General features: G+C 41.2%; 2 protein-coding genes across 2 annotated transcripts in view; both read left to right on the forward strand.

Moving 5' to 3' along the window:
- Nucleotides 1-24,417, forward strand: part of IFT74 (intraflagellar transport 74) — a 315,492-nt gene that overhangs the window by 86,835 nt on the left and 204,240 nt on the right. The window lies entirely within an intron of this gene.
- The window catches only part of TEK (TEK receptor tyrosine kinase), a 112,738-nt gene continuing 109,958 nt past the window's right edge, over nucleotides 21,638-24,417 (forward strand). The window contains exon 1 of the mRNA XM_084898265.1: nucleotides 21,638-22,303. Coding sequence (XP_084754391.1) covers nucleotides 22,240-22,303 — 64 coding nt within the window. The 5' untranslated portion in view covers nucleotides 21,638-22,239. The remainder of the gene's footprint in view (nucleotides 22,304-24,417) is intronic.

Below are 24,417 nucleotides of genomic sequence, written 5' to 3' on the forward strand. Positions count from 1 at the left end.
CTTTTCCTGCCAGAAATACCTGGGTCAGAGAAGGGGGCCTGGTGAAGCTGCAAGAGTTCAGCTGCCTGTTTCCTTCCACAGCACATGAGGTAGCCAGTGAAACCCTATGATGCATCTGTAAGAAACCTGAAGAGACAACTGTTTGAACAGGGTGTCAGGGAATAGGCGATAAAGGAGCCCTTAGAGAACTACTCACCACTGTGTTGTCCCTAAGGTACTTCCAGCTCAGCTAATAATAATTATTATTATTTAACACCCCCCCCCCATAAAGTAAACATTCAGAGTTTTTGTGGCTAAGTTATCTTTTCATCAAGGGTAGGTTGGATTCCTACCAGGTTTGCCTTACCATACACACTGTTTTGTCAGACTTGATAGCTCACATACTTCATAACTCACTGTGCACTGCCATTCCCCTTCCTCAACAATAACCCAACAAGTATGGCAAATATTGGCCACATCTCTTCACTATCTTCTCAGTAAGAATTAGGGTATAAACAGTTGAAAATATTTTTTTTTAAAAGAGTATTGGTTGTCTGAAATTCTATGCTAAGCTAATGTTTTTACATTGTGTGGCCATGCCTCAAAAATTATGACATAGACAAAAAGAGCATTTCCAAATGAAGACGGGAGAGGAAATTTAGCACTAACACAGTGCACCCCAGTAAGAAAAGACTGCTGGGCCCCAGCTGTTTGGCTCATTGGATAGAACATCAGCCTGTGGACCAAAGGGTTCTGGGTTTGATTCCGACCAAGGGCATGTCCCTTGGTTATAGGCTCCTCCCCAGCCCAGGCCCTGGTCAGAGCTGTGCAAGAGGCAACCAATCCATGTGTTTCTCTCGCATCGATGTTTCTCTTGTCTTTCCCTCTCTCTTCCACTCCCACTAAAAATCAATGGAAGAATATCCTTGGGTGAGGATTAATAAAAAACAACATCAACCACAAACTGCTGGGATTCTGATTACTACAAATGATCAGACCCTTTGTCCTGTCTTCTAATAATCTGACTTCATACCAATTGCATCCATCATTGTAAAAACATCTACCACACAGTATGATTAGACATTTCTCTTTTAAAATCCTCACCTGAAGATATTTTTTCATTGGTTTTTAGAGAGAGTGGAAAAGGGGGGGGGGGGGAGAAGGAGAGAGAGAGAGAGAGAGAGACATTGATGTGACACATCCATTGGTTGCCTTGGTTGCCTTTGCACATCCCCCAACCAGGGCTGGGGATCAAGCCTGCCACCTAGGTATGGGCCATTGACTGTAATCAAACATGGGACCCTTAAGCTGACACTTTTTCTGCTGAGCCAAACCGGCTAGGGCAATTAGACATTGCTTTAACCTTTCTTCATTGAAGCAGCTTCATATGTTTAATCTCTGCAAAGATTTCCCTCACTTACTTCATATAACCCAGCTAGTTTTTGCTTTTGTATACTACTAGTAGGTAGATTTGATACATAAGGCAGAGTGGCCTTATGTAGTAGGTATCCCATGGGGCCCAATGGTGCAGACTCCCTGGTCACTTGAGCCCGGGGTGACCCTTGTGTGGGTTGTGTGTGTCATCTTGTAGTTGAGCCTTGATTGCTGTTGGCATGTCAGTGGAAGGGATTGGTTCTCAGGCTGACTGGCTATGAGGACTGGCCCTGGCTGTAGTGGACAAGCTGTTGTGCAGGGGCTGACCTCAAGGAGCAAGATTCACATTAGTGGGTTCTGGTGCCTGCTGACTCTGCTCTTTGAGTGTGTCATCTGTGGAGCTAACTGGGTGATACTCTGGTATGGTCTGAAGCCAGTCACTGGCTGTATTGGTTTTGAGGCCACCTGGTAGGAGCTACAAAGTGAGCTGAAGATGGTTTTCACTTGTGCTGTGTACTTGGAGTCACATAGGATAGGCTGTGCTGTGAATCAAAGCCAACTGCCACTAGTGCCAGGATGGTGGCCACTTAGCCGAGAGGTACACTAAGGCCAGCCACTTCTTGTTTGTGGTTTGTGGACCTTCCAGAGATTTTAGGGCAATCTACAGCATGGGTGGAGGTCAGCCACTTGTGAGTAATAGCTGCTGAAAGAGGTTCAGGCCCCTGCGTGTGCTGGATGGGTTAATTTTGTAGGGAATCTTTAGGGTGAGGTGAGTTTAATGGAGACTCAGATTTGGTACCCACCTGTGCCTGCCAGCTGGATTGGGGGAGGGCTCAGCAAAGAAATAAAATGTCAGGGAGAGCTGTCCCTCCAGGCCTCCCCCTGAAGTCAAACATGACTTCATATGATCCTAGTGCTTTTTGAGCTGCTGCCCAGTCTGGCAGCAAGATCGTCTGTGCAGGCCCTTTAAGAGGAACAACCTGGGACTCCAGTAGTTCTCTGACTCACTCAGCCATAACCTCTGCTGATTTTCACAGCCAGAAGTTATGGGGGCTTCTCTTCCTAGCACTAGAACTCTGGGATGGGCACCTGGTATGGGACTGGGACTACTTGCTCCTCAGGGTATGGGGAGAGGAAACCGCTGCAGCCAAGATATCCCTCCCAATTTATAACCACCACACATGGATGTGGAGCAAGCCCATTCTGTGTCTTTGCACCTCCCACCACTCTCCACGTGGCTTCTTTATGTCCTTAGCTGTAGGAGTTCTGTTCAGCTGGTCTTCAGGTGATTCTCAATGGTGGTTGTTCTGTAATTTAGTTGTACTTTTGACTTGTCCAGGAGAAATTCATTTTAATACATTTTATTTAACTCAGTATATCCAAAATATCATTTCAACATGGAATTAATATAAAATTATTGAGATGTTTTATAATCCTTTTTTTTTCATTCTAACTCCTTGAAAACGATGCATATTTTACACTTACATTATTCAGACTAGCCACATTTCAAGTGCTCAATATCAAAATGTGGATAGTAGCTACAAACTGGACAGTATAGATTTAGAATTAAAAAAAAAATTTATTTCAATTATAGCCACCAGAGGAAGCCAAATAAATGGCTGTCTTATTAAATAGAGGAAGACTGTTTTATAAGAGAAAAAACAAAACAAAAAAAACACCCTTTCTTATGTGAGATGATGATCTAAAATTGGACTTTTTGCATTTCCTTTGATAACTCTTAATTTACACTCATAGTTCATTGAAGAGTAATCTTAATTGGGCTAATGAAGAAAAATATATATGTAGTAGCTAGGAATATTTTAGATATTTTCTTCTGAATGGGACTTCTGAAAGAATATGGCCCGATGCTCTGTAACTTCAGTAGTTGAAAGTATCAGACAGTTTGTAAACGGTTTGGACATTGAATAGCTCCACTATTCAAAATTATTTTGCAGCCTATACTATATGATATAAATATCTTATAATACCATTACAATATTTTCTTCATTTATCTATGCACCTAAATAGTAAATTTATTTGTCAGAGATTTAAAAAAAAATCTTTGAATTATGGAGCTATTCTAAGAAAATCTCTAAACTGAGACCTCCTTTGGGAAAAAATCTGTGCAGGGGAGAGTTTTTTCTAGTCTCTCCTTTAATGCATCTACTTCCCCTGTCAATAAATAGTACATTGAAAATCTATTTGACTAACCTCACCTATTATTTAAAATATTTTCATTGGGAATGAATATAAGATCATTGAAGTTCAGACACTTCTTAATAGGGACTGTTTAACCATGCAATTTTTTGACCCAGCGAATTATCAAATATTATTAGTTGACAGTTTTGCTGTAGGTTGAATCAGATAGACTTATATGGCAGTCTGCTGCCCTTTGAGCTCTGCATGAGCTCTCCCCGCCCCCTTCCAGCCACTCTCTGGCTTCCCAGGCCTTCCTCTTAACCTCACAGATCTCTGGCACTAATATCAGCAGAGGAAGGAGTGGGGATGGAGGCAAGTGGATTAAAACAATGGGGAGGGGAAGAAGACAGAGAAGGCAGAGTACCTTGTGACCTTAAAATAATGAGCTGTGTTTTCCTGTGTGTCTGGTGAACTGTCTCCAAAGACAATTCCAAAAAAGAAGCTATAAAAATGTTTACAGTAAAGGCAACATCCTTGGGCTATCAGATTTGCTACTTTGAAGCTCCACACACATTTGAATGTGACTGAAAAGCAGATTTCATTATATTTGAAAGGTAAAAATGGGGATGAGATGAGGATCAGTTTTATTAATTGAAAACATTGTTTCTAACTCATTTTACAACATTTTGAAGTAATCAATAAAGGAGTAGTGTTTCTTCTGATTCCATCTATTACCAAAAATTAATTAGGACTTCTCAGTTGAGAAAGAAAGAAATTTCCACTTTTGTTGATTCAGAGTGGAACTCTGCTGTGTAGATCTAAATTTTTCTAAGTTTTACACCAAAGTCACAACATAGTGAAAAACAAAGAGTGAAAACTTCAGTGCCAGTAAGATCTTTAAATAGCGATAGTACACAGAGCAATAGCCTCCAAGGATGTCCACATCTCAATCCCCAGAACCCGTGAATGCTCCTTACAGGGAAAAGAGACATTGCAAAGGTATATTAAGGATCTTGAGATGGGAAGATTATTCCGGATTATCTGAGTTGGCCCAATGTAATCACCAACATTCCTTTAAAAGGAAGGCAAGAAAGTCAAAGTCAGATAAAAGTCAAAAGCCAATTAGAAGCAAATGTTGGAAGGATGCACTTTGAAGATGGAGGAAGGGGCGATGAGCCAAGAAATGCAGGTGGCCCCCGGATCCTAGGAGAGGAAAGGAAACAGAATCTCCCCTAGAACCTTCAGAAGGATGTTAGCCTAAAGCGTCTCAGAATTTTGACCTCCAGAACTATAAGATAATGCATTTGTGTTGCTTTAATCCACTAGATTTGTGGTAACTTATTACAGTAATGATATATATACAACATATGCCACAACCCTCTGCAATTATAGTTTTTACCTTCAGACTTATTTATCATAATTTCATTGCCAATAACAGGAACTACTAATGGTGTGGAGGCCATGATATGGGGAAAGCAAAATCTATCTGTATATATAAAAGCAAGCGAACCAGCAAGTAAGGCTGCCTGTTTCCACTTATCAAATATATTCAACTAACACTTACTGAATAAATAAGTGACCAAAATCAACACAATGCCTGCCCACATGGAGCTTACATTCTAATGGAAAAGACAGACAAACAAGCAGCACAAATTCATAGGATCATAACTCTTCTTGGTAAATGCAAATACTGACTGATTCTGAAAAATTAAACCAAGTGTCCGTAAGCCCAAATGTCAAGTTCATGAACCCTTTACTACTAGATATGCTTTCCAGAGGCAATCAATTGTAATCTCCAGGGGTTCCTCAAGACCTGACATCTCATCTATTTCATAGCAACTTTCTCAAATCTTATTTCCAAAGAAAAAGGCAATGAATATTATAGCCTCTGTTCCAATGATTTACCTCTAGCCTAATTCCATGTTCTGGCCTACATCCTGGAATAACCTGATACTGCTGGGTCTTAGGTTGGCTTCAGCATCTTTATATGAAAGGGTTTTAGGGAAGGGTAATCTCACTGGAAATGTGGCTAGGAGACTTTATCTTAAAGATCTATTTGAATAGCAAGCACACATTTTATTTGTGAAATAGTGATGTAAATTAAAGGGTGGAATTTGAAAGCTGCACTGGGACCACTCTTTGGTACTACCACTTTAAAACAGGTAAGTAGAGAGCTGAAGATCTAGTCACTGTCAGGGGAAGCTTGGGACAAAGTCTAATCCAAATGAAGAGGAAGGTTGAACTCAAGTGAATCAAAAAGCCTAGTTCACTGGAAATGTGGCAGGTACCAAGCAAGCTCTATCAGTGAGCCTTTGCATGACTTGTAGGAGAGCACCTCCCAACAAAATGCGGAAGTGTAGTCTATATGCCTGAAATGATTAACCAGTAAATTTCCCAAGAGACATTTAATGGAACTGTACAGGAAGTTTCCTACCATCCATGATCAGGCTGAACAAAATCAAACTCCAAGCAGGAAGTAAGCCTGCATGCAAAAAAGAGATTTAAAATTAAAAAAACACCCTTTATTCCTTCCTTTCCCTTAACCCTTATATTCAATTCAACAGCAACTTCTAAAACTTTACCTCCAAAATATCACCTGATTAGTCTTTTTTTTTTTTTTCCTTCCATTTTTATTATTCAAGCCACCATTGTATTTTGCTTGGACCTTAACCGATCTCTTGCCTCTCTATAATTCATTCCTTAATACTCTTAATTTTATTGAAAAATATGAAAAGTTCAGTAAATTCAAAGAATTTTATAGCACAAGTATACTTACTACCTGGGATTAGCAAGTTGTTCATGTTTTGTCATTACAGACATGAATGTCATTTCATATATGATATAAGCAGATATTGTAAGTATGGTGATATCTTTGTTCTTTTCCTCGTTGCCTAGCCCACACCTATACCTTAAATTGGTGTATATCCTTTCAGGCTGTTTTTACACTTTTACTCCATACATGTATTTATAAACAACTTATAGGATTGTCTTGTGTCCTTTAAAATTTACATAGAAGGTATCATTCTGGCCGAAACCGGTTTGGCTCAGTGGTAGAGCATTGGTCTGTGGACTGAAAGGTCCCGAGTTCGATTCCGGTCAAGGGCATGTACCTGGGTTGCAGGCACATCCCCAGTAGGGGGTGTGCAAGAGGCAGCTGGTCGATGTTTCTCTCTCATCGCTGTTTCTAGCTCTCTATATCTCTCCCTTCCTCTCTGTAAAAAAATCAATGAAATATATTTTTAAAAAAAGAAGGTATCATCTGTACCCTTATTTCCCACTGAATATTACTTTGTTAAGTTACCCATGTTGATTCTTACAGATCTTTTTTATTCATTTTAATTGCTGCATGTTATTTCACAGGATAAATAAACTACAAGTGATTTTTTGCAATTTTCCTACTGACTGACAGAGGAAGCGACAGTTGATAGGTGAGGAAGGAATGGACACCAGACACCGATGCAGCCATCGTCGGCGCCCCACTACCATGTGTTTCCCTGCCTCTATGCAGTTCCCTGCCTCCCTCCCTTCTTTTCTTGTCACTGTACCACCACTGTGGTGGGTGGGAGGCAGGCTAATCAGGTTAGTCGCCAGCTCCCTTCACACCCCTGGAAAAAGGGCCATGTTTGCTGCCACCCACCCATTCCATCCCAGGGGCTAGCCCCAATCGGGTGATCAGGGCCTGCTGGCCAGAGGGGGAGAGACCGTGGGCCAGCCAGGGGAAGTTGGCTATGGGAGTACACTGACCACCAAGGGGCAGCTCCTGCGTTGAGTGTCTGCTCCCCTGGTGGTCAGTATGCATCATAGCAACCAGTCATTCTGGTCATTCTGGTTGCTTAGAGTTTTATATATATATACTAGTAGTCCTGCGCACAAATCCATGCACCACTAGCTTGCCACCCTCCTGTAGCTCTCCACCCACTGCCCCACCCACTGTAGCTCCCTCTGCACCCCATCTGACCCCCCCATAGCTTTCTGCCCTGCCCCCTCCGGTAGTTCTTCGCTGCCCACTTATAGTTCGCTGACCCACCCTCCTGCTGATCCATGATCCGGTCATTGTTTCTCTCCCTCCCTCCCTCTCTTTCTAGAGTCAATGAAAAACAAAACAAAACATATCCTCCGGTAAGGATTAAAAAAAGAGAGAGAAACCTTAGTGTAAAAGATACCTCAACTCCTAGAAACTGGTTTTCTATAGGGAAATACTTGAGGTGCCTCTCTGTGACTGAGTCTCATGCTCATGTCTGTTTCAGATAACACCACCAGGATTCCCAATTTGAGAAAGGTTTATTCTAAAGGTAAGTTTATTATTGCAATGTTCACCAAAGGGCCTCCATTAAAATTGCATTTCACATGGAAGGAAAGGGAGTTTAAGAAAAGAAATCGAGTTTTTCTGCAGACCAAAATGATTCTACAAAATGTAGACATGGTAATAGCTCACCATTAATTCAGCAAGGCTTAGAGCAAGGACAGAGCAGCTGGTATTTACGCATGCCCACTTCCATGAGGTGATCAGACAACATAGAGAGACAGCATCCGGGACAGGAGCCCTTCAGAATGGGTGAGGAAGGACTTAATGGTCTCATCTGATGTCCACACAGGACATAGTCTCCTCCTGGAAACAGTCTTCAATCCTGAGTGTCTTTCCAGCACAATTTAAAACAAGCTAAACCATTTCCTTCCCTATCAACCCACTTTAATGAATTTAAATTCCACTTGCTTAAAGTTTGTCTGAACACACAAACCAGAGCAGAAATTTCACAGCCGCACTATTTGCATCAGCCTTCATGGAAAGAAACCATTCTAAGACAACTGGCAAAATTCATTTCACTGTTTTATTAGCCGGCTTGTACCTTAACTCCAGCATAGTGGTTTTGCCACTTCAAAAGCTTGCACAGACAGAAACTCCAGTGTGATCTGCAGATCATTTGAAGCATTTTTTACCCTTGGGATCCCTTCCCTGTATTCTGTTGTTTGCTCTGAAAACATGGGCACTGAATGGCCAAGGAGCTCTGTCACATCATACCGTGGGATGTGGTGCAGCGCCGTGTGGACAGGACCAAACGTTGGAGAGACGGGTTTACTCAGCCGCTCCCCTCAAGAAGAGCATTTGGTTCATCCTCAGAAGTTCCCATTTCTGACCTCCCTGAGGGCATGAAGTCCTGACCCCCAAGACTCTCCTGTGCATCAGGTCCTCTGGGCCCTGCTCCCAGCCAGGCCCTCTAAGAGCCTCTGCACACCACAGGCCTCCCCAGGAAACCCTCCTCTGCAGGAGCAAAGAACAGATGCACAGCCTTGCCCTGAGCCATTGTGGAAGCTGAATTTCTTCTCATTGATTTTTTTCAAATATGGAACCACTCTGGTGCCATTGTTGAGGTTGGCCTCACTCAGATCACTTTTCTTTTCCAACTCAAATGTCTCCTTTTGTGAATTGCCATGGACATCCCCGCAGGCTAATTCCCCCAGGAAGGCGCACCTGCTGGGCGCTGGGGGAGCGAGGGAGGTGGGGGGCAGGCTTGCCACCATAAATCTGTCTACTTACAGCAACAACAACAAAAAAATATAACATTTTATGTCAGCTTTATAGAAAATGGCACTTGTACATTACAGTCATGCAGCAATGAATGTGACTTCTTAAAAAGAACAAAAAACTCCTGGGTAAGGGTTTCGAACAGACACATTCCATTGGGATATGTCCTCTTTTTCAATTATTCTAATTGGCAAGTGGGGTTGGGCAGGGGATGGGAATGGGGATGGGGTGCATGGGGCCAGGAGACGGAGAGAAAGAAAGACACCAAAATAGAAATCTGATCCAAGTTTACGTTCATCAGCTGGTTACTTTCCCCTCCTGAGTGTGCTGTCCCCAAACAGGATGTCTGAGCATCCGGGTGGCACACAAACAGTGGCTGTCACACTGTTTCTTGCCGTTTCGTTGGCTGCTTATTCTTTTGGCTGTTTTGGTGTGCAGTGTGCTGATATATGCCAATTAAATGTTTTCCCCTGCTTCTCTGGCAAGGACCAGAGGGAAGGGGGAGAATCCTGAGGAGAAAAAGGCTATAGTTGAAAGTGTAGATGATGCTAAGCCCTCTGGCAAGTCCAAATGAAGTCTTAGAAGAATTAATTGCTCAACTCACCAAGTTTATAGTATGTCTTTATAGTGAGCAGTATAAAACACCATAATTTACCTATAGGCATAAAAATTTCATAAAACAAATTTATCAGACATTTATGTTAATAAGAAAACTAATAGAGTCTAGTTAACATTTAAAAAATTTCTCCATCAGTGATTTCCATAAGAATAGGAGCTCTGTACATAGTAAATATATAATAAGATTGACATACTTAAATCTGTACACATTTTAAAAATATGATGAAAGATAAAAATTAGCTAAAGGAAACTTCAAAATGGTAAAAACCTAAACTATAATGCCTCTTTTCTACAGATCAACAGAAAAAGAGTCTGATTAATTCATGGCCAAATAAGCTCATTAAAATGGATGCTCATTGGAGCATAATCTATATACCAAAATGTAGTGTGTTTGAAATCACTTTAAGAATAAGTCAAACTCTCCTAGAAATATGTTTAATTAAACATGAAATTTGTTAACATAAGTTTGTTTAGCTATTCTTATTAGTTTGCTTTCACAACACAGGGAGAAACAGAGATAATGAAAATAGTAGCTTGTTTCTTATCAATTTTATTTTCTTCTTTCATCAAAATTACTCTGCTCAAAATGAGAGCATTCTGGAAAAATTGATATATATTTTACTGAAAAATTTGTCATCTTTTAAAAGCACTAAGCAGACTTAATTTTGTTGTTTTTAAAAACATAACAACTTAAATTAAGTGGGTAATGTGTTCATGGAAAGGGAGAGGGATTCTTCTTCCATTGCTGAGATAAGTCAGGGGAGAATATAATTTTTTTTTTTTCAGGAACATTGGGATTGTCTATCTTCATGAGCTCTAAGTTTGTATAAGGGCTAGGCCTGGTCTTTATCAGGTTTCCACTGAACTGAGAAACGAGGATGAAGGTACAGACCAGGCATATCTCCCAGTGTGGGAGTAACTAAGAACTACCATATCTCTTCTTTTAAGTCTAAATCTTCAAAGGGGTAATGATCAGAGGTTAATTTAAACCATGGAGCCAAGAAAACCCACATACCTAATACCTGCCTGTCAAAGCAGGGACGGTTCAGAACCTGGTTGCATAATTGGAGGAGAAATAGAATCTTTGGTGTCAGAATGAACAAACATCTATACAGTTATACAAGAGCTGCCTAAACTCCAAATGGTTCTTCCCATCATTTGGAGAATTTTTGGAGAAGGGAACCCTGGAAACCCAAAGCTTATCCACCAGCCAAGGAAATTCAGCACACACCCAGACAGTCATTCCCCTAACTAACCTGTCCTCTGCTTTCGACTCTATGGCGGAGCCTGTTAGTTGTGCCCTGTCTATATTTTGTATTGTGTTATTCCTTGTGTTATTTATGGAGAAAACAGAATAGGAATGTTGGATAAATACTATGTAATGTAACCAGCCCAAACTTTAGTTCCTCATTTGAGGAACCAAACCACGTAAATAGAAAGAGTATAGAACCCAACAACTGGAGGCGTCTCTGTTCATAACCCAGCTCTGCGGCTTTCCATGTGTGTGTTCTGGGAAAAGGTAACAACTTATCTGCACCCAAAGCTCCTTGTTTTTACATTCTTTAACTTAGTGATCTCTCTGATGATCTTTCCATGTTTGTTATTTTATTGAAGATATTAGCTTTAAGAGAGCCATAAAATGTTTAGACATAGATGACAGAACTTGCATATATGCGGTTTTAAAAAAATTAGAGTTGAAAGGCTCCTAGGAAAGTGCATTGATTCACTTGATTACACAGCCAGGCTTCTGCCTGCCCCCGAGTGACTGCCTCGAGCTGGCCCCCCTCCCCCACAATGTCCTCCTGCCCCGTCCATTTACCTATATTCTGTCCACACTTAAAAGCCCACTTTCCTCTCTCTGAAGCCTTTTCTGAAAATTTCAGTGATCATTGAACATTCCTAGTAAACGGGACTTAAATTCGCTAGGTATTGCCACCCTTAGCTATGTGCTGTATAATATGCTGTTTGTTTTACATGTATGACTTATGCTTAGATTATTCATTCTTTTATTTAAACCCTGTAAGTATTCATTGACAATCTACCACACACACTGTGATAGAGGACTTTACCTAAGGAATGTTTCTTTGTAAAATGCAAATTCCTCTTTCAAAGTTGTGGGAGACTGAGTAAGATAACATATGTAAGTGTCTGGCTATGTCTTAACATAAATGTCTGTTCTTGTTTTTTTTGGTGTGTGTGTGTGTCACAAGAATATAACAACAACAACAACAACAACAACAACAAGAAAAGAAACATTGTAACTAGCCCTGCAGTCTTTATTAGAATATTGTGGGATCTACTGGGAGATGTCAGTTGAAAAAGTTTTTTAACTTTACAACATTAATATAATTTCATGATCAAATGCTTAGAATACTGGGATAAAAACAGTAAGTAGGCTCCTTAACACCCTCTCCACCCCCCATTAGTGAACTTGTTTCATACATTTGTTTGTTACATTCTGTATTACATCCTGAGATCACTGAGGCCTTCTAAATAATCTTTAAATATTTGCATGCATCGAGATTCACTCTTTGTGCTGTAAAGTTCTATGGGTTTGACAAATAGATGCCTAGTGTCACATATCTAACCGTTACCATATCACACTGAATCGTCCCACTGCCCTAAAAATCCCCTGTGCTCCACCTCTCAACACGCCCTCCAAAACACTGGAAACCACCAATCTTTTCAGTCTGTATTTTGTCTTTTCCAGAATATCATATTATTGGAGTCACACAGTTTGTAGTCTTTTAAGACTGCCATTTTTCATTTATTTTTATTTAAAAAATTTTAAATTATTACTATATTTATTTATTTATTTATTTTTTGCAGAGAGGAAGTTTATTTCACTTTTCAAGAGAGGAAAGGGCCAGTGCATTGCTAATGAATACAGGGCAAGAAACTAAAAGGGCTCTACTTTGTGTGTGTGTGTATGCGCCACAGAATTTAATGATTATTATTTTTTTAGTTTCTTTTCTTTATTAAGGTATTATATATGTGTCCTATCCCCCCTTCCCTCCCCATCCCTTAACTCATGCACTCACCCCCCTGCTGTATGTATCCATTGGTTAGGCTTTTATGCATGCTTACAAGACCTTTGGTTGATTTCTCCTCCTTTACCCCCATAAATTTAAGATTCATCAGTATCTATGCGTAGCTTGATAGCTCATCCTCTGTATTACTGTTCCACTGTATGGGAGTATCTGAAATACTGTAAAAGTACCGTCCTGTTCTTATTCCATGCTTGTAGTCTCTTCTCATGTATGTCTATTAGAATTAGACCTTTTTATTTTGACATCTCCTTCTTCCTTAGTAGTCTCGATTTTCTCCAAGTTGCTTTTTTTCTGGCTCTTTTTGTAGACCTCTGCTTTTACATTAAAGGTTTCTCTCAAATATCTGTTTGTTCTGGCTGGCTGTGTAAGTGTGGGGCACAAAGAAGGAAGAACTACTTATACATGCAAAAATGTGTCTCAAGTGATTTAGATTCAAAATGCTATAGATTATATAATTATTTTATGTGACATTTTAAAAAAGTCAAAACAATAGGGATAGAAATACATATCTGTGATTGCGGGGGGGGGGGGGGGGGGGGAGAGGGGGCTGTTGGTTAAGGGAGGAGATTTACTGCAAAGATGCCCAAGGGCACTCCAGGGCAATGCAAATGGTAGTGATTGGAGTGGCGATTACACAAAGGTATGCATTTGTCAGAACTCATAGGACCTCCTTCCTCTCAAAGATGAGAAAAGGATGAGGTAGACATCCATCCCAAGCCATCAATAAGGCCTGTATGCTCACTAAAAATGCTACTCAAATCTTGTTCTTAAATCACCTAATTGTCTTTGATTGAATTAATACAAAATGATTTTTATAAAAAGTAACTCATAGGACTGTACACTTAAAAGGGATGCATTTTTGCTTCACCCCCATTACTCCATTAGGGTGGCCACTATTTTTTTTTTAAAGGAAAATAAATTTGGTGTGGATGTGGAGAAATTTAAACCATTATACAATATTGGTGGGACTATAAAATAGTGCAGCTGATAAGTAAAACAGTATGGAGGTTCCTCAAAAAATTCAAAATAGAATTATCATCCAGCAATCTCACTTTTGAAAGCAGAGCTATCTGCATACCCATGTTTGTTTACTGCAGCTTTATTTTCAATAGCCAAGAGGTGGAAGCAACCAAATTACCCATCAACTGATGAATATATAAAGAAATGTGGTATATGCACACAGTGGAATATTACATGGCCTTAAAAGAATAAAATTCTGTTACAGGCTTAACATGGATGAACCTTAGGGACATAATGCTATGTGAAATCAGCCAGTCACAAATAGGCAAATACTGTATGCTATATGATTCCACTTATATGAAGTACGTAAAATAGTCAAACTCATGGAAACATGAAGTAGAATTATGGTTGCCAGAACCTGAGAGGAAGGGTAAATGAGTTGTTCAATCAGTACAGAATTTCAGGTTTGCAAGATGAGAAAGTTCTGGAGATCTATTCCACAAAAATGTGAACATATAGCATGCCCCCCCCAAATGTATATGCATGCTTAGAATAATTATAAAGGCAGTGTTTATTAAAATACATTTTATTTTCAAAATTGAGTTACAGTGTATATATATTTTTTGGGACAGCCTTGTAGTTAATAATACTGAAACATATAATTAAAAATGGTTATGATGGTAAATTTTATGTGTTTTGTACCATAATTTTTAAAGAAGTGGCAGGTTAATTTTACTGAATATAAATTATAGCTCAATAAATCTGACTTCTAACAAAAATGACCAAAACCTTTATTTTTTTAAATTCTTGCCTTTTGCATTAGGACTTTGTAACTCTATGTATTGAAAGGTGAAATCTAAAATTAAAAGCTTTCACTGTCCACAGTGTTGTATCAGTTTACCTGAAATACCATGGAAACTAATTTAATTTTGTGCTGTTTTCTTCCTAAAGTTTTTTCACTAGGTAGGTTATTACTGCTATAAAATTGACATTATTAATAGCTTCTTCAATAAATTTTTAAAAAATGGAGGCTTAAAGGGTATAGATTTCTTATTTTTGACTTAGTCTTTTCCAATCAAAACAACCTTAATTTTTACACTTTTCCTTCAACCAACATATAGTTATTAAAATAAAATAAAAAAGGTGAAGTCTAGCCGAAACCGGTTTGGCTCAGTGGATAGAATGTCGGCCTGCAGACTGAAAGGTCCCAGGTTCAATTCCGGTCAAGAGCATGTACCTTTGTTGCAGGCACATCCCTGGTGGGGTGTGTGCAAGAGGCAGCAGATCGTTGTTTCTCTCTCATTGATGTTTCTAACTATCTATCCCTCTCTCTTCCTCTCTGTAAAAAATCAATAAAATATATATATTTTTTAAAAAGGTGAAGTCTATATTTATACCTTATGGATTAATCTTCGCCATGTGACTTAATTTGGTGACTGGAATGTGGAGAAATAATGATGTGCCAGGCTTAGGCCTTGTTAAAACTTAAAGGAAAACATCAAAAATGTTGAGTTTATTTGGGCAAAAATCAATTGGGATTAGCACCAAACGAAGTGGTTCAGGATACTCCACCCACAGGAGCCGGGAGAGGCCTTATGAAGAACAGGTGAAAGCAAAATAAAGAAATTGATTGGCTGTAGCTTTAAAGCCCACCTGGCTGTTTGTCTTAGCTTTTTGCTTTCCTAACCCTGAGGCGTGCACAGGCTTAGATTTGGTTTGGCTGGTGGGCTGCCAGGGCATCAGAGCCACGCAAAGCTAATGGCCTCCACGTTTAATTAATTTAACAGCCTCAAGAGAACCTGCTCTCATGGATTTCTGAGCCTGCCATGTGAACAAGCCAGGCTAGTTTGCCAAAGGATAGGAAATCTGCGGCTCCTTCAATCTTGTTGCCTCAGAGACCGACTGTTGCTAATTCCCGAGGCTGAACTCCATAATGATTGACATGTGAATGCAGACACATGAGGGAGGACAGGTGAGATCAGAACTGTGAGCGTGAGCTGCTGGCCTGCAGAATCCTGAGCTACATGCATGTTTGTTGTCTTAGCCGCTAAGTTATGGGCTGGTTGTTGTCCTGAAAGCTACCTATGGAGAAAAGTTTTCACAGGTAAGTGAAATACAATCTGAATTGTATTTTGAAGGATGAATAGGAGGTGTTTTTTTGGGGTTTTTTTTGCTATTTTTATCTATTTTTTTTTTTTGAAGATTTCTTTGGGGGAATGGAGTAGAAACGTCCCGAGTCTATTCTGTCTGCAAATTTGTCTGATAGTGATTTTGAGGCAACCTAGTTACTCTTTCCTGTAAGCTATTGAGAGAATAGCACAGGACCAGCTGAAATAAAGTACAGTCCCTGCCTTATGGGGCTTGCAGCCAGTCTAAATGGAAAGATGAGGCATGAGCGGAGGAGAAGGAAAAAAGGCATGAGAAGTGGTGCCTCATGGCATAAAGGATCCCAAGGCAGAGACTACTGAAACTTGTAATGCCGGTTTGGTGTTTAACCATGCAGTGCCTGATTTTATTATTTAACCTTTCCTGTTTTGATGCAGTGTCACCATGCTGAGACTGTGCTATTGTGAGTTTCAAGAGCAGAGACCACATATTCTATATCTGTATCTATTCCTACTAAAGGCTGGGTGCACGAATTTGTGCACAGATGGGATCTGATTGGGGACGGGGCCAGCAAGGGGGAGAGGCCACTGGCAGTTGGCGGGCCAGCCCTACCCTGCCCCAGGGTCGAACTCCTTCCTGGTTGAGAGGACAATTTACATATTAGCCTTTTATTATATATGATGATAGCTACTAGTACAATGCTTGTTATTTATGTGCTAAAAAAAACAAAGGTTTAGAGTGAATGGGGTTCAGAGGGGTCAGGTATTTTCCATAGCCCTCAGGACCAGAGTGGGTGTTGCCCTTTTAACTGTGATGTCCTGGCTGAAGGCCAAGACTCAATTGTTGATGACCCTTTCTGCTAGCCACTGTTAAGGACAGCAGGTTGCCAAAAAAGTCCATGCAAGTCCTAGAGAAGCCAGAAATGGTGGCTCTGGTAGTTCAGTCCCCACGGTCCTGCAAAATGTCAGAATGCCCACCCCCATCTGAGTGCCTGCCTCACCCCCTGGAGGCTGAGGTTCTTGGAGTCTGTGTCCTATTGGCTAATGGTGTTTTAAGGTACATTCTACTGCCCTGGGTCAACTGTCTCAAGAATTTCTCCCAATCTTCTTAAAGTGATATATATATATATATATATATATATATATATATATATATTAATATTTTAGAAAATTATAAAGTAGAAAATAAAATGTAGTCTTCCAACAATCCAAAAATAATAACTTTAACATTTTGGTGTATATTTGTTTTGTGTGTGTGTGTGTGTGTGTGTGTGAATAAGTTTCACTCTATTTAATATATTTTATTGATTTTTGTACAGAGAGGAAGGGAGAGAGATAGAGTTAGAAACATCAATGAGAGCGAGTCATCGATCAGCTGCCTCTTGCACACCCTCTACTGGGGATATGCCCACAACCAAGGTACATGCCCTTGACCGGAATTGAACCCGGGGCCTTTCAGTCCCCAAGCTGACGCTCTATCCATTGAGCCAAACCGGTCCCGGCAAGTTTCACTCTATTTAAACAGCATTTTTTCCAGATAACAATCTACCATAAACACCTTCTACATCTCCAATGTCAGTATGCTTCCACCATGATATTTTGACGCTTGACTTATTTCATTGTGAACCAGGATATATAGAAAGAATTCATTTTGTTGGGTGTTTATATTGTTTTCACATTTTGATTATTACCCACAATGCTTCTATAAATGTAGGGACACATCTTTGATTTTGGATTGCATTATAACATACAAGTGGATTTTCTGAACCAAAGGATGTACATCTTAGACACCAATGATAATAACACTAAAGGCCTGGTGCACAGATTTGTGCACCCGTGGGGTCCCTCAGCCTGGCCTGTGCCCTTTCGCAATCCATCCCCCTTGGGGGATGTCAGAGGCTTAGTGCACAGATTTGGCTCAATCCCTGCAGGCCGAGAGACCCCACTGGTGCATGAATCTGTACACCTGGCCTCTAGTATGCATATAAGATCTTTGGTCAATCTCTTTCCCCTCCCCCCTTCCCTCTGAGATTCATCAGTCTGTTCCATGTTTCCATGCCTGTGCTTTGAGCATCTGCCCCCTGATGGTCAGTGCATTTCATAGCTACTGGCCGAATGGTCTAACTGTTGGACACTTAGCATATTAGCCAAAGATATAGATATAGATATAGATATAGATATAGATATAGATATATATTGTACAAGTTATCTAACACAGCTCTTCACAAACACTTTCTTATCTATTGAAAATTTTATCAATATGTCTCCAAAATGTTTGTTTTTTATAGATTGTTTTTATATATAAAGTGCAAGAAAGCAGAGAGAAAAAAAAGAGCTGTATCAGGCAAATGCTTTGTTTTGTTGACTTGTTGTTGTTTTTTTTGTTGTTGTTGTTCTGGTCTCAGTGTGTCTGGCTTCACCAAATTAAACTGAGTAGCTTGACTCATGAAGAAGCCCCTTTGACTTCCCTGGGCAGTGGGGACACCAGAGAGCCGGAGAGTAGCTTTTACTATTTTGGAATCACAGTGAGAACTGGTGGCATTTCTCCGTGTCATCAGACTTTTCCATTACATGTCAAAGTGTCACTTCAAATACTTCCCTAAGGTCTGGGTACACCCTGTTGGTGTTTATGATGTTTCCTATATTTCTCTTTATTTACTTTTCTGCACAAAGGTGAACTATGAAGAAAAAAAAAGAACCATATATTAAACTTGTAAAAATTGGAGGCAAAGAGACCAGGGTACTAACACTGCCTCTGCAAGGCCCCGCTGGGTGAATCTTTAGCTGTGTGGGGCTCCTTTCCTCTTTCCAGATGGCTCTGTATCAGTTTAGGAGGGGAGATGGGTTGTGAATAGGGAGCAATGTCAGGAGCTTGTACTCTATATGTACTTCTGTGAGTTAGGTATACAGTACCTCACTAATTAAGTATTATTTGTCTGCGTTGTAAAGATGAAGAATTGAAGGTTCCTAATGTGCATTAAATTGCTGAGGTCATATAGGGAGTAAATTACAGCTATATCATGTACTCTGGGTTTGCTTGACTCCAAAGCCTATGCTAGATGTGAGTATATGAGTAAGAGTGGGAGTATTTGTATTTATTAGTTTAAGCATTTATTTAAGATCTATGTTCCAGACACTGCACTCAGGTCTGGGATTCAGTGGTGAATAAATTTTATATGGTCCCTGCCTCTTGAAGACTGTAGTCAAGTGGAGGGAAAGATACATAAAATGATGAAGTACCGATATATAATTCCCACTTGTGATTAATATGATGAAACCAAAGAGCAGGGTTTTGTGGGAGAAAAACGAGGGAGAACTCATTTGAATCATGGAAGACATTTCTTAGGCTGAGAACTAGAAGATAACTGGGAGTTAATCAGACAAGGAAGGGAAAATGGTTTCAACTTGTCAAGGTGGATAGAGAAGTGGAGGGTAGAGATCTGATTGCCTGGGACCCATCAAATCTCCTTAGGAAATGCAGATGCCCTATGATGACCACAGTCTGCTTTCCAGAGAAGGGTTGTGGTCATGTCCAAGTATGTGGTATTTCCTTAACATGTTATGTGTTATTAGGGAGACGTCCTAACAGATGTGGAGATGGCCTCTCCCTTCCCTGGGAAATCCTGGCATGCCATCCAGTGTTGCAACTTCCCAATCTGTTGCCAGTCGGCTCTGTGGCCCTGTTGGCCCCACAGTGCATGGAGCTCCTTCTATTGCTCCGTGACTGCTTCTCTACGCTCTGACATCCACAGGGCAGAACAAGTCTGGTCACGTGTGTCCACAAGTCATCTTCCCTTCATTCCTGGAAACGACCTGCCACAGATGCAAATGTCCAAGAGAAAAGGCACTCAGCCTTCTGACCAGCTGCCTAATTCTGGTCTCAGGAGATCCAGCAATATTTAAGAAATGGAATCACTATTCTGGGTAATGGTGGAAAGGATTGCATGGAAAATGAGATTAAACTACATAGTTCTTTTGAAGAAAATGGAGACATAAACTGAGCAACATGGCTGAATTACAGAGAGAAGAATGAAACAGAATCACTCACTCTGGGTCACAGGGAGAGAAAGAACTTGACTAACACTTTGGGTTCAAGGGACCTCTTTCTGTGTGCTGGAGGGATGATGAAACTGGGCTGCTTTGCTGGCCAACTCGGGGAGGAATCCCAGAACAGGAAGCAAGGTGGTAGCATCTTCAGCCCACAGAACCAGCCAGCAGGAGGGAGTGTGAGCAATGATGACTTCCTTGTGTGGACATCAAGCACTAGCAGAGGGAGCTGTGCCTGCGGAGGCAGGTGCCCTGGGATTGATCATTGCCAAGGCCTCTCACTGCTGACCCCAGTGGCCTGGGGCCAGTAGGTCTCACTAAGTCTCAGCCACCACATTCTTAAAAAAGCACACCTGACCCTCCCAGGCTCCCACAGGGACAGCGATGCAAAGCTAGCATCCTCTCTGAACTGCCCAGGTGGAAGGACCAAGGAACCAACGTGGGGATGCTGAGAGCGGGACAGGTTAGTCATTTAGGCTGTGCGGTGTTATAGTCAGAAGGGAAACCGCTCACTTCCAGTCTAAATCCTTCATTTTACAGTTGAGCAACTGAGGCCTAGAGACTGGAAGTGACCTATCCACAGTTCACAGGCAGGCAGATTGTGGCAGAGCCGGGCCTGGAACCCAGGACCTCTGACTCCCACACTGGTTGTTTACTCCGCCAAACTTAAAGCCATTCATGGGATCAGAGAATGGCTTTCTGGCAGCAGCTCCTGGGACTGAAACCAGAAACAGACTGGGAAGGATAAAGAAAATGAGTTCTGTGAATTAGGCACAGTGACAGATGTCTTTATGCATTTTTAATTTTCACGTAACCCTCTCGAAACCCCCAGGAATAAGATGTTATTGCCATTTTACACCTGCTCATGGAGACACAAAGGGCTCAGCTATCTTGTCTCAGGCCCCACATGTGGCTGAGCCCAGACTTGAACCCAGCTCTGCTTGCAAACAGAGCCTGAACCTTCTACCCCAGCAGATGGGAAGCATCCACGTCCCAGGATCATTGCTGATGGGATAAACCTGGGACAGAGATTAGGCAGGGCTAGCTGCAGCTGCCTTGTCCCAGGGCCAGAAGGAAAAGAGGGCAGAGCGAAGACCAGTGGATCAACTCTAAAGTCACATTTCAGATTTTAGAGAAGTTTTTCTCTGGATCCGTGGTCCGCAGACTGTGGCTCGTAAGCCACATGCGGTTCTTTGGCCCTTTGAGTGTGCCTCTTCCACAAAATACCATGGCCTGGGTGAGTTTATTTTGAAGAAGTGGCATTAGAAGAAGTTTAAGTTTAAAAAATTTGGCTCTCAAAAGAAATTTCAATCATTGTATTGTTGATATTTGGCTTTATTGACTAATGAGTTTTCCGACCACTGCTCTGGATCAATCAAAGGTCTCTGATCTCATTTTAGGGATGGCTACTCCAATGGCTAGTTTCCTTTTGGCCTATGTGCTCTCTCTGCTCTGATGAATAATATGTATATCCTGATCTGATCACTTAGGTTTGGTTTTTACACAGGTTATTTAAAAACTTCTGTTCATAATTTTCTCCTGACATGCCATTGGCCAATAGCCACAAAATCCCTCTCAGTATTAAAATTCTTCTATGCCAAGTTCTTCAAGAAATTAGATCACCTTCTGATGAATTAGTAATAAAAACAAAAGCCACAGCTAGTCGCAGGGATAACTTTGGGCTCCTGCCCGACAAGTAAATCCTCTGTGTGAAGGAACGCAGGCTAACAATTTTGGACTCGGGTCTCTGTGGCCACATGGTGACATTGACCTCACCGGTAGGTAATTAGCCAGATTAGCTGCCGTCCGGGTTGTGTTCTCTCATCACGAAACCTTTTTCCAACTCGAACCACGTGGGCTTCCACGAGAAAACAAAAGCACACACCGCCCCCCACACCCAGAAGCCCCTTCTGTTGGGGATCCCGAGGGGACCCGGGCAGGCGAGCTGTTGGAAGGCAGAGGAGGGCTGGTCTCCATCGCATACCACAAGTAGGTGGAGGGCTTGTTGTTCTGTTTCCCGCCTATGAGAGGATACCCCTATTGTTCCTGAAAATGCTGACCAGGACCCACACTTCCAACCAAAATTCCTCCACCCCTACGGCAGCCGCCAAAGCAGCAGAAGCAGCAGCAGCCACAGATAAGTGTTTTGATGAATTGCAAGATGGAGAGGGTTTGCAGTGCCCCCAGCCCTGCTGATACCGAATGCCTTTAAGATACAGCCTTTCCCATCCTAATCTACAAAGGAAACAGGAAAAAGGAACTTAAAACTCCCTGTGCTCAGAGACAGAAATGAGGCTGTTACAGCCTGCCTCTCTACTGTTTCTTCTCGCCTCCGACTTGTAAACAAGAACCAGTAGAACGTGAGAATGGGGAGTCACAGACCTCGGGGTGCTTGAAAGGGTCCCCTGAACCTCATGCACATCTGCGGAACCTGGATGGAGAGATGGGGGAAAGCATGGACTCTTTAGCCGGCTTAGTTCTCTATGGACTCAGCTTGCTCCTTTCTGGTAAGCGTTGGCTTTATTTATTTTATTTTATTTAGTATTATTTTAAAACGGTGATTCTGGGCGCTCTCAGTCTTTCTTAGTGCTGGTTAACAAGAAGCAGCTGTGGCATGGGCACTGTTTCTCTGTTTAATATGTAACGCTCCACTTAATGCGCGTGAGGACTGAAATGCAAAGTCCTCGTGGCATGAGCTGCTTTTCCCCGAGTTTCTCTTCTGCATAGTTGCCCCGTGTGGCCACAGACTCCATGAGGATGGATAAAGTCATTTTATTGGAAGAGATTTGCTTCCTTGGTACATTATTTGGTGGTTCCTTATGAGGGATTGTTATCTTAATTTCAAACAAGAAGAAGAAACCTGGTTTCCCCTACTTCGAAGAAATGCACGCTGAGGATTACAGGACCCACTGAAGGCAGTGTACACATTGTCATTTTTCAATGAGAGCAAAAATGCTTTGTCTACAGATTTCATGTCTGCATCCTAGTTTATTAAAAGCAGTCAAATTAGTCAAAATAGGCTTATTGTTGTTTTTTTCCTAATGGTTGGGGTCAGGGAGTTTAGGGCTATATAGTTCTTGTTTTGTCTAGAGTATTTGGTGTAAAGTCTTGATTGGCCCAGTGAAATGCAAGTGTAGGTAGTCACCCCGCTCCCTGGACGCTGGAGAGCGTGGAAGCCTGTTGTGGAGCTCAGGAGTGGGCAGCCGGTGGTTTTTAGAGTTCGTGCCTGTTGTTCGGATTCTAAATAGTGTGTGACCCCGTGGTGTGTGCCTTTGGCTGACAGTGGTTTCAAAATTTGGAAGTTCAAATAAATCACAACTGCAATTGCCATCAATCTCTCCCCTTCAGTTTGGAAGCATCCTAATTATTGTCTCGAAAATAGAATTGATCCTGGAAATGTGTTTGACAAAATTTGCTGACATAATGGTGCAGGTTATGTTACATTAATGAGACTTGATCCGAATATACATACACATCTGTTATGTTCATGTCTTTCTGTATGTTTGAGATTTCAAATATTCGAAAATTAACCCAATAATATAACAGAATTGCATTTAAAGTCACTTGGTTATAGCTCTTCAGTTTGCTTTCAACAACCAATTATATGGAGGATTAAATAATATTTTTAAAACTAAGAGTGTGTAATACAAATTGCTGAAAATGAAAGATTATCTGAGATGGTGTCGATACTTATATAGAAATTGTTCATATTAATATAGTAACAATGTTGATTTCTTTCTAAGAATTTGTACCTTTACACTAAACAATAATTTTCATTCCATTGGCCTTGTTTCTTCTCTGTGTAACATACTTATCGGTGATAGGAAATCTAGAACCAATTCTATACCAGGATTTAGAGTGACCGAAGCCCAGGAGTCTACAGATGCTCTGAGGTACTTTTTAGGTTAAATAACACACACACACACACACACACACACACGCACACTCACACTCACACACACACGCTCACATATGCTCACACGTGTGCAATTGTTTTTATTTATCCCCCCCCCCCAGCCTAAAGTGACCATGTATGGCAATATGGTCTTAGAAAGGCAGTCATAAATTAAGCAAAAAAGTAGCCAAAAGAGTGGCTCCATGTCTAGACTTAGTTCTCTGAAATCATCACAGACGTCAGCAGGGAGAGGTGCAAACAGAAAAGTTTCATGATCTTGTTGAAAAGGGAGGGTGACACTAACAAGGCTTGCTTCTGGAGTAGGTCTGTTGTGTTGAATCTGTTTTTTTTTTTTAATCCTCACCCAAGAATATTTTTTCATTGATTTTAATTTTAAAGAGAGTGGAAGAGAGAGGGAAAGACAGAGAGAAAGAGAGAAGCATCCATGTAAGAGGACACATTGATTGATTTCCTCCTGCACACGCCCTGACCAGGGCCCAGGCTTGGGAGAAGCCTATAGCCAAGGTATGTGCCCTTGACTGGAATCAAACCTGGAACCCTTCTGTCTGCAGGCAGACGCTAACTGGCTAGGGCTGAATTTTAACTTACATTCCCAGTCTGTCTCTCAATGAACATGAACACCCAATGCTTGGAAATTATAGTAATAAGAATCCAGCATGATCATGTCTGTAGGCATAGGATCCATTCTCTAAGCCAAGCTCTCCT

This window comes from Pipistrellus hanaki (genome assembly GCF_964339955.1).
Source record: "Pipistrellus hanaki genome assembly, chromosome: 11".
Lineage (NCBI taxonomy): Eukaryota > Metazoa > Chordata > Mammalia > Chiroptera > Vespertilionidae > Pipistrellus > Pipistrellus hanaki.